We start from the raw sequence: 19756 nt of genomic DNA on the forward strand, positions 1-19756 counted from the left end.
GTTTTATATATCATTCAATTTACATATACCTAGTTCTCTTCTTATTCTTATAAAATCTTCATTTTTTAAAGGTTCAGTAAAGATGTCTGCTAGTTGTTTATCTGTGGGTATAAATTCTAGTTTAATTATATTATTTAAGACTTGTTCTCTTAGAAAGTGATGTCTAATTTGAATGTGTTTAGTTCGAGAATGTAAAACAGGATTTTTGGAAAGGTTTATAGCACTTGTGTTATCACATAAAATAGTTGTATTTTCGAATTTTAAACCAAAATCTTTCAAAGTTTGTTTCATCCAGAGGACTTGTGTACAAGCTAGGCTAGCAGCAATGTATTCGGCTTCAGTAGTTGATAAGGATACACAGTTTTGTTTCTTACTGAACCATGATACTAGTGAGTGCCCTAGCATATGACATGTTCCACTTGTGCTTTTTCTGTCAGATTTACTTCCAGCAAAGTCAGCATCGCTGTATGAGATTAGATCAAATGTAGAGGATTTTGAATAGAATAATCCAAAATCAACTGTGTTTTTAAATATCTCATTATTCTTTTTACAGCTTTAAGATGTAATTCTTTTGGATTTGACTGAAATCTAGCACACAAGCAAACACTAAACATAATATCTGGACGGCTAGCAGTTAAATAAAGAAGTGATCCTATCATACCTCGGTATACCTTTGTATCAACAGACTTACCATCTTCATCTTTGTCCAAAACAGTAGTAGTGCTCATAGGAGTAGATTTTGAAGCAGTTGAGTTCATGTTGAACCTCTTCAGAAGTTCACGAGCATACTTAGATTGATTGATGAAAACTCCATCCTTGGTTTGCTTGATATGCAGTCCAAGAAAGTAGGTGAGTTCTCCCATCATGCTCATTTCAAATTCTTTTTGCATGGACTTAGAAAAATCTTCACAAAGAGTGCTGTTAGAAGATCCAAAGATGATGTCGTCGACATATATTTGAACAATTAGGGTATGATTATTCACTACTTTAACAAATAATGTAGAATCTGCTTTGCCAACAGAAAAACCAGTTTTTAATAAAAAAGTTTTAAGCCTATCATACCAAGCACGAGGTGCTTGTTTTAAACCATATAAAGCACGTTTGAGTTTAAAAACATGATCTGGGTATTGTTCATTTTCAAATCCTGGAGGTTGTTTTACATAAACTTTTTCATTTATAAAACCATTTAAGAAAGCACTTTTAACATCCATTTGATATAATTTGAAATCCATATAGCTTGCATATGCTAAGAGCATTCTAATAGATTCAAGTCTAGCAACAGGAGCAAATGTTTCATCAAAATCAATACCTTCCTCCTGGTTGTATCCTTGAGCTACTAGTCTGGCCTTGTTTATTATAACATTACCTGCTTCATCTAGCTTGTTTCTGAAGATCCATCTTGTCCCAATGATTGGATGATTCTTTGGTCTAGGTACAAGATCCCAAACATCATTTCTTTGGAATTGATTCAGTTCTTCAGTCATGGCTAGCATCTAGAACTCATCAATGATGGCTTCATCAATCTTCTTTGGTTCAAGTTGAGAAATGAATGTCATGTTTGCAATCCGTTCTAGCTGAGCTCTAGTTTGAACCCCCTTTGTTAGTTCTCCTAAAATCTGCTTTTGAGGATGATCTTTGATATCGACAAAGGTTCTTTGATGATCATCTTCATTAGACTTAGCTGTGTTATCTAAAAATAAATCTGTACTTTCAACATCATCATCATTAGCTTGTATATGAACAGATTGATCAATAGATTCACAAAAACTAACATGCATAGATTCTTCAATAGTATTATGACTCTTATTGAAAACTCTGTATGCTTTACTATGACTTGAATATCCTAAGAATATGCCTTCAACAGATTTAGCATCAAACTTATCTAGGCTATCTTTTGTGTTTAGGATAAAGCATTTACATCCAAAGACTTTGAAATAGTCTATTCTTGGAGTTCTATCATAGAATAGTTCATAGGGAGTTTTATTTAATAAGGGTCTAATGAGAACTCTATTTGTTATGTAGCATGCAGTATTAACAGCTTCTGCCCAAAAAGATTTTGCAAGATTATTGTGTTGGAGCATAGTCCTGGCAGATTCCTGAAGGGTTCTATTCTTTCTTTCTACTACACCATTTTGAGGTGCAGCTTTAGGAAAGACAAAGTTATGAGAAATACCATGCAAGTTACAAAATTTTTCAAAAAGTTCATTTTCAAATTCTCCTCCATGGTCACTACGGATTTTAACAATAGAACACGATTTTTCGTTTTGTAATTTTTTACATAAGATTTCAAATTGATAAAACGTGTCACTTTTGTTTTTCAAAAATATTACCCAAGTAAATCTTGAGTAGTCATCTACAATAACAAAAATGTATTTATTGTGATTATGACTAGCTACTCTAGAAGGACCAAAAAGATCCAGGTGGAGAAGCTCTAAAGGTCTCTTACTTGAAATGATATTTTTTGATTTGAAAGATGATTTTGATAATTTTCCTAATTGACATGCATCACAAAAGTAATCCTTTTTAAAAGAAATTTTGGGTAACCCACGTACTAACTTATTTTTAGCTAATTTAGACATGTATTTAGAATTTACATGACCCATTCTTAAGTGCCATAAATGTTGAGAGTCATTATTAGCTATAAGACAATGTTCTGTGATGTTTTCTAGGTATAGTTCATATATATTATTCTTTCTTATACCTTTTAAGATGATGTTTTCATTGGTGTCTGCTATGAGGCATGCATCATGATTAAAGCTAACATTATAACCTGTGTCACACATTTGACTGATACTTAGTAGGTTATGTTTTAAGCCTTTAACAAAGAGAACGTCTTTGATAAGAGGTTTATCTATGTTACCAATATTTCCAATACCAATTATCAAACCTTTGTTGTTATCTCCAAAGGTGACGGTTCCTCCTTCTTTATGATGAAGAACAGCAAAAAGGTCTGGATGTCCTGTCATGTGCTTTGAACCTCAACTATCTAGTATCCATCTGTTCTTCTTCTTTGGAGCCTGCAAAACATTAAGTAAATCTCCTTTTTGGTACCCAATCGGGTCCTTTTTTGTTAGACTTTGGAACCCATATCCATTTGGATTTGGGTTTGTCTATATCTTTAGAGGAGTTAAAAAGATTATCATTATAATACTCCTTATTTGGTTCAGATGAACTTTTCACAAACGTGGTCTTTTGATTCATACAAGAAGGTTTTTTAAAATAAGAGTAGCCAATACCATTCTTGTAAAAACAAACCTTCTGAGAGGATAAGAGTTTATCAAAGTTCTCTTTACCTTTAGTAAACTTGAAAACCGTTTTCATGAGGTTCTCAGTTTTACTTTTTAGCTCTGAAATTTCTACTTGCATATTTTTAGTTTTGGAGCTAGTAGAAGAAATTTCAGACATAAGCATAAGACTTTCCTTTTTCAACTCAGAATTTTCACTGCTGAGTTTTTCATTCTCTTGGGAAAGCTTTAAATTTTCAGATTTTAAATCTTTATTTTTGAAACTCAATTTTCTAGATTCTTCAAATAGTTCTTGAAAAGCATCTAGAAGTTCTTCAAAGGAAAAATCAGAGATTTCACTTACCGAACTTTCGTTTGCCATGAAGCACATATTTGCAGTTTCAGCTTCATCATCACTTGACTCTTCACTAGTGGATGGTTCTGAATCATCCCATTGAGCATGCAGAGCCTTTTTCTTGAAGAACCTCTTCTTTGGTTCCTCAGTCTTAGACTTTCTTTTGAGAAGGGGACAGTCACGTTTTAAGTGGCCTGGCTTATTACACTGAAAGCACATGGGATTTTCTTTAGGATCTTTTCTTTCCTTGTGCCTGTTTGGAAGCCGGTTCCTTCTCATGAAGCGCTGGAATTTTTTGGTAAGTAGCGCAATTTCTGATTCTTTATCTGAGTCTTCATTCTCAGATAGGGCTGGGAAAGCTAGAGTTTTCTTTACTGGTTGCTCTTCTTCCCTTCTTTCTTTCATGTGGACTTCATAGGCCATAAGATTGCCTATTAAGTCGTCCAAAGTAAGCTTAGATAAATCTTGAGCTTCTTTAATAGCAGTAGTCTTTTTCTCCCAATCAGTTGTGAGAGATCTCAAGATTTTCTTCACCTTTTCAGTCTGGGAATATGTTACACCCAGAGATTTCAGATCGTTGGTGATGTTGGTGAATCTGGTAAACATCTCTGTGATGGGTTCATCTTTGTTCATTTTGAACAACTCATATTTTCTAACAAGAGATAAAATTTTGGCTTCTTTCACTTTGTTGGTTCCTTCATGAATAACTTCCAAAGAATGCCAAATATCATATGCAGATTCACATATAGATATTCTATTGAATTCGTTTTGATCAATGGCACAATATAAGGCATTCATAGCCTTTGCATTTAGGTTTGCCATTTTCTTTTCTTCATCAGACCATAAGCTATAGTCTGCGGATGGAGATATGTATGGATGCTCAACAATTTTCCATACAGCAAAATCTATGGATTTGAGAAATATAGCCATTCTGCACTTCTAGTATCCATAGTTGGAGCCATTGAAGAAAGGAGGACGAGATGCGTGTTGACCTTCAATATCACGAGCATAGGAAGTATATGTCATTTGTGCTGGAAGACTTGTTACGTCGAAACCAGCAAACCTGCTCTGATACTAAATGAAATTCCACTAGAGGGGGGGTGAATAGTGAAATATGATAATAATCAAAAAAATAAAATAATTAAGCAATAAGGCACAACACATAAAACACAGAATTTATACTGGTTCGGTCAGTATCCAGACCTACATCCAGTCCTCAAGCAAACCACTTAAGCTTTCCACTATAACATCCGAGTCACCGGATAAATAGTACAACACCCTCTTCCCCAGAGGTCTTCTTCTCTCAACAGAGAAGGACAACACCCTCTTTCACAGAGGTCTTCTTCTCTCAACAGAGAAGGGCAACACTCTCTTTCACAGAGGTCTACTTCTTTCAACAAAGAAGGAATACAGTGAATAACAGAGTTACAATACTTCCTATAGAACCTTCAGAATGATATGAATGCACGAATGAAGGATTCTCAGAATGTTCTGTTTGTCACTCAGAGGACACTCTTTGTCAAAGAGCTGGACTTGACTTTTTCTCTTTTCTTTCTTTCCTTTTTCTCTTTCTTTTTCAAGGCTCTATTTTCAAATATCGAATAGATTTTTTTTTCGTTGTAAGCTCACACGTCTATTCCATTCCATGTCTGAATAGTTTATTTGAGTGTGTTTATATAGCTTTTAAAAAGTAGTCGTTACATTTTTGGAATTGTAACTTTTTGAAATGTGAAATATTATGTCATTTCAAAAAATATCTTTTAGATAAATTCAAGAATGCCTTTTTCCATAAAAGTATAATAGAGGGTACACTGGTCGTTGTAATATTTTAGGTAATACATATTTTATGTAAAAAGTCTATTTCTTACAATAGTACATTGAACGTTGGGTTGTAGTTTTGTCTTTATTCTAATTAATGATTTGAGGTACATTAGTACTTCTTTGCTTTAAATGAGTGTAAGTACAATGAGTGCTTTGAGATATTTATTTGTACATAGTCATGTCAAGTGTTTTCTTTATGTTGTGTATTTCAAAGTCTCCAGAGAGAATGAGGACCAAAAGAAGGTCGACATTCTTTGAGAAGGATATTAACAAGGATTTGTTACAGGAGGCATTTAATGCTTTGTAAAGAGAATGATGACTTCAAGTAAGTCGACATTCTATGGTTATAAAAAAGTAACTAGAGTTCTTTCAAAAAACATATTTTATTTGTTTTTTTTTTGTGTAGCCGATTTATGTTTTTGTCTTCTTCTTATATTTAAGAAAACATTTCTTTAAAGAAGGTAACTAAAGTCTTTTTAAAACATATTTTATTTGTTTTTCTTTTGTAGTCGATTTTATGTTTTTGTCTTCTTCTTATATTAAAAATATTTCTTTAAAGAGGGAAACTAGAGTCTTTTCAAAAACATATTATATTTGTTTTCTCCATGTAGCCGATTTTATGTTTTTGTCTTTTTCCTACATTCCTTTTTTCATGTTGTCTTGTATATAGTGTAAGGTACAATTATTATATGACAAAAATATCTTTTTCATAAAAGGTTGTAAGAAGGTACAATTATTGGTTTTCAAAAAAGAGCTTTTTGAAACTATCGTATACTTTTATGATATAGTGTTTATGAATGAGTATGTAATATGCAATATGCAAGTTCCTGAAGGTTCTGTTACATATGACTCTAAAGAAGAAAAAAGTCTTCATCTTGAGGTAGCCGATTTCTTCATTTGAACTTTAGGAATGCATGGCTCATCAAGCTTTTTCTTCAAGGAGTATGATTGCACCATAGTTGTACTTGAACAGGAGGTCTCCATCCTTATTGGGTGAGATATCCTTGCATCAAATACTCGTTAGATTTATGGCAAAACATATTCAGTCATAATATAACATTATTTCAAGAGGACATATTATCATATCATATAAAATCAAATGAGACAGTGTATCATATTATGTGACATCAAAACCGAGTTTCTCAACAGGATTTCGATTTTTCAATGGTAGTGTTCCATTTTAACCCATGTTCACAGTTAGATCTTATGTATTTAGTTTTTTAATGATAGATTTATATTTTTAATACATGTTCATGGTTAAATCTCTTGCATTTCAATTTTTACTAGTAAATTTTTATTTTTGATACGTGTTCATGGTTAAATCTCATGTATTTTGATTTTTAATGATAGATCTCTATTTTAACCCATGTTCATAGCTAGACTTTATGTATTTTGATTTTTAAATGGTGGTCTTCTATATTTAATATATGTTGATACTTAAATCTCACACATTTTTATTCTTAATGGTAGATTTCTATTTTTAATACATGTTCATAGTTAGATTTTATGTATTTTAAATTTTAAATGGTGGGTTTTCATTTTTAAGATATGTTCATAGTTAAATCTCATGTATTTTGATTTTAATGTTGGTTTTTCACTTTAATGCATGATCATATTTAGTTTGATTGTATATTGCATTTTAATATGGCTTTCCTATGTAGATGCATGTTGATACATGTTAATCATCATGCATACACTTGTAAAAAATTTCAAAAACATATGTATATGCACATATGCAATACATACCCAAATTCGAGGATAGACCAACGGTGGGTTCCAAATGTGGAACCACCCAAGAGTCCTAGACATCCGACCTACAAGGGGCGGGTTGGTCTTACTTTAAAAAATACATATATACAAAAATAATAGTAATAATAATATGTTTCATCTTGTTGTTGGCCCAGATTAGACTAGACATTAACTAAGTTTGGTTCAAGTTAGGTATGACCCAAGCTGATTCAGACTAGACCTTAACCGAGTTTGGTTTAGGTCAGGTTTGAATCGTCGGCCTGTTCAGAACCAGACCTAAACTCGACTTTGGTTTAAACAGATCATGTCTGAACCTGGTGTGGTTTAGACCAGATCCAAACCAACAAGCCTATTTGGGCATGCTATTAACAAAAAAAAAGTGAACATTGGAAAAGAAAAAAAAATTGTATGCATATACCCACAGCTTGAAGTTATGTATATGTGCAAAAACTTTAGAAAAATTTATATCTATGTATGCAGTTTGTGTTATATATATATATATATATATGATGTATGATGAATGCATGTCATGAACTAATTTATGCATGATTAAAAATGCAATGGGCTGTAAATGCATACAATGGGCTAATGTATACATGATTAAATATGCAATGTGATGTAAATGCATGCAATGTCTAATGTATGATGAAAATACATGACTAAGAGTATTATATGATATAAATTCACGCAATGAACTAATGTATGAAGTACATGTATGACTAAGTATGCCATAGGTAAGTTGCAAATGCATAACTAAATACACAATATGATGTTCGGAGATGTCTGAAACACGAGAGGAAAAGAGGGGGAGGAGGGTTGACTCTAGATTCAAATCTGATCAAAAGAGAACGATCACAAGTTTCAGTATAGGAGAAGCACACAATCATATTAAAATAAGCTATTTCACATGAAATCAAATTACAAGAAACAAATAACATAAGTTAATGAAAATGCAAAAATAACTTAAAATCATATAAATAACCAAATTTAAAGATAAAAAGAAGTAAAAAAAGTGGGCAAAGAGAATTAAACATAGCATTTATCCTTTTTTGGGCAAAGAGAATTAAATAAAATATATTTTATGCTTAAATTTTGTCTTATTACACCATATACACAAACATACATCCTTGGCCAGACACACTTAGATGCCCATCCCATGTGGATGGAAAAGGCTTTGATGATGATGATGAGAACAAGAAAAAACTATTTTGATTGGCACTAGGTACAGGTTTTGCATATGACATCGTCAATCAGATTTCCTGCATGCCTATAAGGGAAAAAGAAAAACAGGCTGCATCAGCATTTACTTGGCATTCAGGATCCCCAAACCGAACATTATACTCAATGAGCTTAGCTATACAAAACTCCTAGAAAATTGTGTCATCACAATTAAATATCTTGCAATCACATGCATTTACATGGAAGAAATTAAATAACATGAATAAACAAAAAAAAACTTTAAAATACTTTGTTAAAGATACTACACAAATTTTTAAAATCCTACATTCACAACCATTCACATGAAGGAGAGCAAATAGCATGAATAAACACACAAAATCCCTAAAATAAGATTAATTTTAAAGAAAACTAAGTTGATTGGGGTCAGCCACAATGAAATTTCTCACATGAAAGATGCATTTATATCAAAGAAACCTATATGATTTAGAAAATATAGGTAGTAAATGACAAACTATCATTCCAGAAAAGCGAGAAGGAAGAACATGAGATCTATATGATTAACAAAATGCAATGCAACATCAGCAAACATATCTAAATCCATAAAATTTAGATGATCCAAATCCTAGAGTCCATACCACAATTTCAGAAGTCGGAGGCAAAAGCAGCCAACTGAAACTCGTAGAGAGGGATGGCGGAGAGAGGGTAGCCAGAGAGAGGGATGCCGGAGAGAGGGATGCCGGAGAGAGGGTTGCCGGAGAGAGGGTTGTCAGATTTCAGAAGACGGAGGCAAAAGCAGCTGACCGAAACCAGGAGAGAGGGATGGCGAAGAGAGGGTAGCCGGAGAGAGGGTTGCTGGAGAGAAGAAACCTGACGCAGCGTGGGTCAGAGAGAGAGAGGCGTGACACCCGTAAAAAAATTTGATTTTGTGCCCTAGGATACTTAAAATCGACAATTAGCGGCGAAAATATTTCCGTCGCTACTTCGTCGCTAAGCACATGGACATTTAGCGATAGAATATTTTTGTCGCAATATCCGCTACTAAGGAGCGACAGAATTATTTTCGTCGCTAAGAGCGACTGGTTTTGTGACAAAAAACTTCTGTCGCTAATCTGTCTCTACTTAGCGACAGATTCGGTGATGGAAACTTTTCATCGCTACTTTCGTAAATATTTAACATGTTTGCGATGACTGGTTTTCACTCGCTAATCCGTCGCAACTTTGTGACGGATTTTTTCCGTCGCAACTTTGCGACGGATTTTTTCCGTCGCAAAGTTTCGTCAGTACTTAGCGTTTTTCTTATAGTGTTTATGGTTTAGGGTTTAGGGTTTAGGGTTTAGGTAGTAGGGTTTAGGGTTCAGTGTTTAGGGTTTAGGGTTTTGGGTTTTGGGTTTTGGGTTTTGGGTTTTGGGTTTTGGGTTTTGGGTTTTGGGTTATGGGTTTAGGGTTTAGATAATATGGATTTAGGTTTAGGGTTTTGATAGTAGGGTTTAGGGTTTCGAGTGTAGGGTTTAGTTACATCGATTTGTATCGTTGAATTATTCGCGATTTGTTCTTTACTAAGTCTGTACATCGTGTGGCTTTGTTTGAGAACGAATTATTCTCAAACAATATCGGGTGTTGTGGAGGCCCTCCCATACAATATGGATGATATAGTTTATATATAATGATTTGTATATGTGGAGGCTAGATGAGAAAACAATTTTCACTAATTGTATAAACACTGAGTTCACATGCAATTCCTGATTTTCAAACCCAATTTTCACTAACTACGATTTATACATGTGAATGATACATATTACATGGATTTATACATGTAAAAGATACATTATCAAACAAAAGTTCTATTTTTAATACATGTGAAAGATACAATTCTATTTTTGTGGCTCACGATTCATGAAAATGGCTTCATCCAAAAGCTCTTTCTTAATAAGACCATCCAGTGTATAAGCATATTCACCTCCTGTTTTGTTAAACTATTAACAAATCTGACAATGTGGAAATTGGGTCATGCAAAGAGGCATGACAACTAACTTTATGGTAAGACTTAAACAGAATTCACATGCAATTCATGTGTTTCATAGCTCGCTTTCGAATTGATCTGAGTCTGTCATGAAACAGAACAATATAAGACACTACATTAAGTTTCACAAGAAATGCAAACATCCTTCCAACATTGATTACATACCAAAAGACTTGTAAAACTGAAGCTATCATTCTGAAAAAATTGGTCAGGATGATTGAAGGTTATAATGTTGGAAATTACGTCCGTAGGGTATTGCTGCATGTTGAAATTTACGTCCTTAGGGTATTGCTGCATGTTGAAAATTACACAAGTTAGATATTGCTTCACGTAATGCAATTTACATGGGAAGCAATATAATGTCTTACATACTTGTTCATGCGAAGGACTTAGTTGCTTTTGCTTAGAGGTTGGTTGTTTCTTAGACCTTTTCTTGTGAACCAATTTTAGTCCACCCTTTGTCCTTCGATCGTCTACCTCATTATCGAATTGCATTTCTTCTGTTGAAACATTCAAGTCAAGAGTGAATCAAATGCCTGCACCCTTGTTATCATGTGCATCATTAGTGCACATGTTCACTTCTTGAGGTACATCATTAGTACAGATGTTCACTTCTCCATATCTTTCAAATGATTGAGATAGATCATCTTTATTACAACAAGATGATAAGTGCACCACTGTTATAAGCAAGATATCAATTTGCGTTAGTAAGAGCATATGTTAACTACGATTTATTCAAGATGCATATAACAATGGATACCGATAAGGTTGAGCAAGTCAAAGAAATGATTAAATGAATCACAATATAAAATCAATGGTGATTTGTTATTTGCTTATACTATGCATCGAGTTGTTACTTACCATGCCAATAAAAGAAAAGATTTATCGTATATGTGTGTTGACGATAGCGATTTAATTATATCTACGATGTTGTGAAGCGATTTCAATAGAAATCACTAAATGAGATGCGATTTGAATACAAAAATCGCCACTGCAAGCGCATAACAATGTATTTCTGCACACACACATTTTAAAAGTCTTTCTACAAATATCTTACAAATCGATACTAGAAAATACATAATATCTTACAAATCGATATGCATATCACATAATATATTACAAATCGATACGGCAATTCAACATAATAGCTTACAAATCGACACTACAAAATATATAATATCTTACAAATTGATATACATGTCGCAAAATATATTACAAATCGATACGGAAATTCAGCATAATAGCTTACAAATCGATATTAACAAACAAAACAATATCTCACAAATCGGTAGTATGTTACTACAACCGTGATTTGCGATATATTGCATATACTGAGTGAATGGAGGATGCCGGATGGGGTAGAGGCCCTTCCACGCATCTATAAATAAGCATTCTTGTCAATAGGTTCCAGCGTCTTACAAATATCGTTAAGTTTCCAACCATCGAAAGGACAAGATCCACCTGCAATAACAAAAACAATGCTTTAATGACACTCACAATGACATATGTTCTTCAACGATAGCATGATGACATGGAAAGGTACTCACGACACCTTAATGACACTTGTTAGAATGTTTGTGCGTCATTTCTTTCTTCCATAATGCCTAACGACAATGAAAAAGAAAAAAAGACTGTAAAAAGAGATGGCTGACAAATGCCTATGACACCCACCAATGATCGAACCTGAGAATATTTTGTAACACAAGGCAGGAATGAGAAGGCGGATATGTTGTAACACAAGCTAAAAACCAAGGCGGGAACCTCAACTTGAGACGATGACAAAGACTGCTACTCCGATGGCAAAGTTTGCATCGTCAAAGGAAGCTCCTGTTTAAGCAGATGGTGCAAAAGTTTACTGCTTAGGGCGACAACGAAACGTTTGGACTTTGAGGAGTTAACATCATCCTCGACTTTCTTGAAGGACATTTTTGTCCTTTTCTCGAAATCATTTTCTTTATTTTGAATAAAGGACATTTTTGTCATTTTTTCAAACCGTCATTTCATGGCAAGAATAGCAAGAAAGGGTACTTAAGTCTTTGCAACCGTACCGGACTCCGACGCTAAGTGATGCCGACACACATGAGAATACGAGCCCCATGTGCTTATATACGTCGCGCTCATTGAGACCCCCGAACATGCACTGTAGCTAACAGCCGTTTTCGGGGGAGAACACACACCACCCTCTCATCAATCTTCATCTTGATTGTCCACTCTACTTCTGGTGCTAATTTAAACAAGCAGCATCATGGCCAGCATAAAACACGTAACCCCTCACAAAGGTTTCAAGAGACAAAAGAAAGTTCTTCTGTGCTATATTAACTTGTACAATTCCATTAAATTCCTCAAATGCAAAGAGTACACGAATAAGCACGTGATTAGGCATGTGGGTTTTTAGTCAATTGCAGATGCCCCAGAGATGAACGGTTTTGGGAACCTCTTGAATGATTCAACTACTTTCACATGTATAATCAGATCCAAAAAAAATGAAACAAAAAATTAGCTAAGCTGACCCAGAACATGAATTAAGGGCTGTCCCTATTTGAGACGGTCTCCAAATGGGGGATATGGAAACTGAATTATGCCATAAACAATTATATCTGATTTAGAACCAACTGTCCACATCCAAACCAATTCCAACCATTTATACTTTCTCAAACGCCTACCATGAAAAATAAAATTATAATAAAAGTGGGCCAAATTATCTTCTAAATGCTTTCTTCAAAGGGGGGGCCGGGTTGGTCCTACTCTTACATGCATGATCATTTACCAAAACACATTGCGCGCGGCCAACACTCACTTCACATGGAGGGGGTTGGCTACTTATGCTTGGGCACCCACGGTGGTGGGGGTGGAGGGGATTCCGAATAGAGCGGAGGGACGCCCGAGAAGATGTTGTTGTGGTTGACGCCGCCTCCGGCACTACCTGAGAGAGCAGCTAGCACCGCGACGAGACCAGCATTGCCAGCCAGGGTAGGCTCAGTGTAGTTATAGTTGGTGCGGACATCCTGGAAGTCATCAAAACGGTCGGGGCCTCCAACCATGGCACCTGTGAGAAGGTTGGGGTTGGGGTTGGAAGAATCTCGCCACTTCCATCCACCGGTGCACGTGTATTTGGTGTCGTCCCAAGGGATGGAGGCTGCACGGTGGTGGACATGCTTGGGGTACCTGGAGCCCCACCCCACTATATAGCTCATCTTCTTTGGGTTTGAACCCATGATGTAGTCCACCTGTACCACCATCATCACCATCATGTGTCAGTGTGCAAGAGAGAGAACATGGTTTTTTGCCTGGTTTTTAGGGTTTTCAGCATTTTTTGGAAAACGATGAGAGTCCATCACACGCGGGATTGATGCTCAACAAAACTGAACTGGTAGTTGCACTGCACTATATATATATATATATATATATATATATATGTCCGGCATTACGCGGCATCCAGGGCGGCGAGCCCCTTTTCTTGTTCCTCTCAGCCGTCAGGCTGGGATTTTAGATGGTGGCCATCGCCGGGGAGCTGAAAGACTTGATTGTCACCGTGAAACGGCTGGCCGCCGGTGTCTGTTGATGTGCTACAACGTGGGTCACCATTGAACGACGACATGGATTGCTGTGGGGTGAGATGGGCGACCGTCGGTCTCTGTCGGTTTCGCTAGCACTGCTGTCAGGTGGACGGTTGTCGGCTCATGACGTCCCCGGTAACGTCCGCTGGCTCCATGGCGCCTTGCTGGAGGTCGCTGACTCTGGTGAGGCTCTTCAACTTCTCTCCCCCAAATGAGAGCGGCATTTTTTGATTTCTGATTTTTCAGAAACCAAAAATCGCTTCTATGTTTTGTTTAACCCTAACGGGTTTTGCTTTTTGGACCGGGTATTTTGGCCCGGTAATGGGCCCAATCCAAACCCATATGGGTGGATCGAGTTTGCCCGAAACTGGGTCCGGCTGATCCCCGGACTGGACCCGAAACCATTTAAGTACTGGGTCTGGGTTTGATCCGGTGTGGCCTCGAGTCTTGTTTGGACCGGGTCCTGCTGATCCCCAGACTAGACCCGAAACCATTTAAGTTCTGGGTTTGGGTTTTGATTCGGTGTGGCCCCGGGTCCTGTTCAGACCGGGTCCCACTCGAGTCTTGTTTGGATCGGTTTCAACCTGGGTCCTGTTCAGACCAGGTTTGACTCTGGGTCTTGTTTGGACCGGGTTTGACCATAGTCCTGTTTGGACCGGGTCAGACCCACGTCTTGTTTGAACTGGGTTCAGTTCAAACTGGGTCAGACTCGGGTCCAGTTTAGATTGGGTCAGGTCCATATTCTATTTAGACCGAATTAGATCGGTAACAGGATTCAGGCACTATTTGAAACTGAACAGAATGCGACACATATGCATGCATCACAAATCCGGCAGGTGTCTGGGTTTGCATTGACTAAACCTTGTTTACTACAGGCACCACCATAGCATTTGGAAAAAGGAACACATTGGAGAGACGCTCAGGGTGACAGTTCCTGCTCTAACGTCACTCCGAAGCCTAACTTTGATGCTGGAATTGAACACCCCTGATGCTTTTCATGGGGTTCAAATGGGGGATGTTTAGACTTCAAACAAGTATCTTCCTCACTGATGCATCGTGCTTCAGCCGCAACTAGCTCTTTAGGTCTGTAGGTTTACTCGTTTTCGAGTCTATATGCATCATTGATGTCTTTGAAAGCTGGTCAAATAAGCATTGAAGGTGCCCTAATGTAAACTCTGCTTTGTAGAGCGCGTGTCCCTCTTTGATCTCAACTGTTTCGACTTTCTGTTTTCTGCTGTTATTTTTTTTGTATGGTTGTGACTTTTTGTCACCAGTTAACCGTTGTTTACTACTGAATTAATGAGATTTTCTTTCTTTCAATCAAATATTTGCGAGGTTAAATGCAAAAAAAATAAAATCTGGAGTATCAAGGTTTTTTTTTTTTCTCAAAAGAGAAAAAAGGGTGAAGAAGTGAGGTTTGGCTGATTTGCACATAAAAGGGAAAAAGGAGGAGAAGAAGAAGAAGAAGTAGAAGAAGAAGTAGAAGAAGAAGAAGATGATGATTAAAGGAATAAAGAAAAAAATGACCAAGTATATACCTGGGAGATGGCAAACTTCCGAAGTTCTTGTGAGGAGAAGAAATAGGGGCCGCAGGTCCAACCAGGAACACCTGTAGCATTCAAGTAATCGCTATATAGCGCAGTCAGAAATGCAGCATTTGCCACGTACTGAAGAGGTTGAGGCCGACCATGGTTCAGCTGGATCATACCACCTGCAGCATTTCACGCAAAACTCTTTACGAAATTGATTTGATGATGGGCTTGGAGGAGACCAAGTACGCGTCTTTGATTAGGAAAAAAAAATCCAAGCTTACCATCCGTTTTTTATCATTTGTTCGATTGCAGTGAGCATAATTTGATACAAAGAATGGGTAAAACTACCAGTGGTCTTTTTTATATCAGAGAACTAGATCCAGTACTGGGGCCTTGTACTTTGTTAAGCACAAGGCTAAAATTGCTGCGCGCAAGATGCGCGCCCATCATAGGCAAACTCCATATATCGGCAGGATACAACCATCCTATGCTAAAATGTCAAACTTAGCTCGATCACGGAGGTCACTATGAGAGAGAGAGAGAGAGAGAGAGAGAGAGAGAGAGAGAGAGAGAGAGACCTCTTGTCCAATTGAAAGCATTAAATTGGTGAAGGTAAGAGCAAAATGTGGAATCCAGCTCCTCCTGGTAAGCTTGCAACATGTTTTCATAAGGGTAACCAGGGTTCAAGAAAATTCTATATCTAGACAAGAGTAGTTGTGCTGCTGGGATCTTGTTGTCCCAACTGAACACCCCCAAATCCAACGAGTTGTCTACTGCTTGAGCATTACGGGCTATCCGTGGACTAGTCACAAAATCCAAATACGATATATTCCCACTGGCATAATATAACCAAGTGCCACCCCACATGTACTCATCGTAGTATCCATTGGAGTTGTAGAAGCGATCAATTGCGGGGTTATCTTTGCTGTAAGTGGATTGTCTTCCATTGCCCCGAGAGAATTGGAATACAGTTTCTGCAGCATTGATGAGCTTCTTTGAGTAGGCAGGATCGTCTTCAAAGACGATGGAAGAGGCCGCAAGTGCTGCTGCCGTCTCTCCAGCTAAATCTGCGCCGGAAGTCGTGGTTTGCACTGGACGGTTGTAATCCATGTCCTCCGGCCTCTCCCAACAGTAGTGGTCGTCTGGTTCTGTGCCTCTGTTACTTGTAGCAGCACCCACCTGGAAGGAGTCGTACACATGCAATTGTTCATGTCATCATTCAAAATACCACAATAACAAAACATGTATAGTAATAGTGCTAGTACTAAAGCCACCACCTTCAGTCGGAATAAACAGTTTTGGCGAATGAAGACAGAATGACAGTGTTGTACACCGCAGACAACTTGATGAGTGAGCCCGGTGATTGCAATATTCTGCCAGATTAATTACTTGTTTTTTGCTGGGCTGTCGCTACTTTTGCCTAATCTAAGACTGAATATCTTTCTGCTTTTAGCATGAAAAATGACGCCTAAGTTAGTGGGGATGGGATATTCAATCAAGTGATATCCAGCAAGTGCACATGTGCACATATGAAAATATCATGTTGCATTGATCTATCTAGTCAACAGAAGGCAGCAAGTGGGGGTGTCGTATACTATGGTCACCAAAAGAAAAGGAGTCATGGATGGCCAGTTGATGCCTATCATTTTTTTTTTGAGAAAAAAGAAAAGATCAACTTATTAGTTCACATAAGGTGAAGCCAAAATTTAGGATCGACTAGCAAAATAGAATATATGATGACCAATTTGGACATATGAACTTGTCGAAAAAAACTTGGACATATGAACATGTTGATCAAAATACCCCTAATGAAACCTGTAAAATAAGATGGATGCAGTCAATTAGTGTACGGGACATACTTTGTATTGAATAGTTTAATAAAGCCAAAAATGCACTGTAAGCTCGGTATATGCCAGATATTTTTTTCTCCATTATTCTAATTGAACATGGCAGGGCAAGAAACATGATTAGGTCCACCTTTTCTAGGAAGTCAAGGTAATGTGCGTAAAATCCATTTTGGCTATCGAAAGGTTTCATTAATATCTAGCTAGCTACCTGGCTATAGATGTGATCTATAGTAGGCGCTGACGAATTGAAGGTGAGGAGCATGTAGTCTGTTCCCCATCTGATGAGTTCTCTTATGTGGTCATATTCGCCCATGGCCTTGTACTTGTTTGCATACTCCACCACGCTCCAGCTGAGCATGGTCATGGAGAAGGCCATCGGGAAACCAAACTTGATGTTATCACCCGCATCGTAGTAGCCACCCACCAGCCCTCCCTTCACGTCCGTCAGATCAGAGCCGTCCTTCAAGCCAGAATTCCCTCTCCAGGGGATGCGATTATTGCCAGCAGTGAATCTCCCCGCTACAAAATTAACAATTGATATTAAATTTGATGATAATAAAAAACAAGTCTACAAAAACTAACAGTGCCTTTGGAGGTACACATGAAGATGATAAGAGTGATCATGATGATGATGATGATTACCACAAAACTTGCACATGAGCCTCAACACACACACACACGTAGAGAACACACACGTAGAGAGAGCATACATTTCTGCGCATCGAAAAACAGGAGAGCCATGTGGAGGGCCAGTGTGTAATTATCAGGGGGAGGGAGACGAGGCGCTTTGGCTTTTGGTAGACTCTTGGACACCACGATGGGCAACACGATGACGGCCACGCCTATCAGAACCGTCCACACCGTCCATTTGAAGGCCTTTCGACTGCAGACTATGCACCCTAAGTCCACGTACTTCTTCCTCTTGTCATCCCGAGGGCCCAAGAGCCAACCCTGCTGTATCTCATCCAGCTGATCACGACGACAAGTCAAGGAAGACGGATCCATATCCATGTTTCTACTACGTTCATCTTCGGCTACATGGTCAGCATCAACTTCAAAAGATCCTCCCCAATAGTTCACAGAATGCATCTCTCTCTCTCTCTCTCTCTCTCTCTCTCTCTCTCTCTCTCTCTCTCTCTCTCTTTCTCTCTCTCTCTTCCCACCTACAACTCTTCTTCCTTATATCTGCCCTTCTTCCCCAATTCTAGACACCACCAACTCCTTTCAGGTTCATCTTCTAATCTTGCGCGATCATGGCGACTTCCTCCCTCCCCCACCCCTTCTCTCTCTCTCTTTGGGCAGCTAGTTCTTTCCGTATATTTGGTATTCCAGAATCTCACTTTATGCAGGTGGGTGCACTAGCAGTTACCTTTCACCGTCCTACTTTAACCCCTTATCCTTCTCCTGCGCATGCCGCTTCTCTTCATCCTCTTTTTGCTTGCGCGTTGCACCTTCCATCTTCCTCTTGTGCACTGCCTATCTCTATGACGGTTTTTCTCATTTATGACATAGTTACTTTATTTCCTTTCTGAGCTGCCAGAATTTCTTCGTTCATGATGCTTTTTCTGGGAAATTATTTATTGATTTGATTTCTTCGTGATTCTTTGCCAACTTTTTCTATAAATGTCCTTAGTGGGTTTTCATTGCTGTCCATTTGATTCAATAGGATTTTGTTTTTTTTTATATTTACACGGAGAAACCACTCTCATGAGAGACCTAACCATGCTCTCTTTCCTGTCGTACTTACGGTTGCTCTACTGGCAACGTAAAAACCTTTGCCCTCAAGGAATCGCCACGCTTTAGCTGGTGCAAGGGATGACACTTATGAGATTTGAACCTACACCACCTTCCTAACAGCTAATAAGATTTTGGTTACTTTACTTGATTCATGGGTTTGATAAAATAATTTCTTCATAATTTGAATTCTCAAGGAAGCTGAAAATATTAGCTGCCTTTTACCCTCAAAGCTTGATTCAATATCTAACCCAATCTATTATGGTCCGATGGACTAGTATGTTTTTTATCGGGTCACGGTGAATCTTTATCAAGCCCATTATCGGCCACCCAAACCCAAATCTGGTTAACCCAATCCTAACAAAACCATTTCATGCATTACCTTCCATTCAGATCCAAATATCACATGTACCCACCTCACATAAACCCAACTTGCCCCGAGCTTGTTTGGAATGCCTCGTCAACAATATATAGAGCGCAGGATGATGAAGCAAGAGATCAAGGTTATCTCCTCATAGACTTTTTCATACTAAATCAAATTGAAACTAGATCCATTTGATGCAGATCAACAAAAGGATGTAGTTGAAGACTATGAATGATTCAAGAAGAATATCTTGAGCTTTCAGCTAAATATCAAAGTAGATCCTGTTTGGTCTACACAGTTTCTCAAACAGAGAAGCTATCTAGTTTTATATTGTAGGCCCATAACTGATTATGCGTACATTTTAGCATTTAATT

At 37.6% G+C, this 19756-nt stretch overlaps 1 protein-coding gene across 1 annotated transcript; it reads right to left on the reverse strand.

Moving 5' to 3' along the window:
• Positions 1 to 13164: 13164 nt before the first annotated feature.
• Positions 13165 to 18373, reverse strand: LOC149829889 (endoglucanase 12-like). The gene is made up of 5 exons (XM_090015329.1): positions 17995 to 18373; positions 17493 to 17803; positions 16016 to 16616; positions 15444 to 15616; positions 13165 to 13575 (listed from the first exon to the last, which is right to left on the reverse strand). Exons 1-5 carry the CDS (start codon positions 18371 to 18373, stop codon positions 13165 to 13167), a joined length of 1875 nt encoding a protein of 624 aa, XP_089871455.1.
• Positions 18374 to 19756: the final 1383 nt, after the last annotated feature.

The sequence above is a fragment of the Nuphar pumila genome, chromosome 8 (assembly GCF_984573655.1).
Source record: "Nuphar pumila chromosome 8, dmNupPumi1.hap1.1, whole genome shotgun sequence".
NCBI lineage: Eukaryota > Viridiplantae > Streptophyta > Magnoliopsida > Nymphaeales > Nymphaeaceae > Nuphar > Nuphar pumila.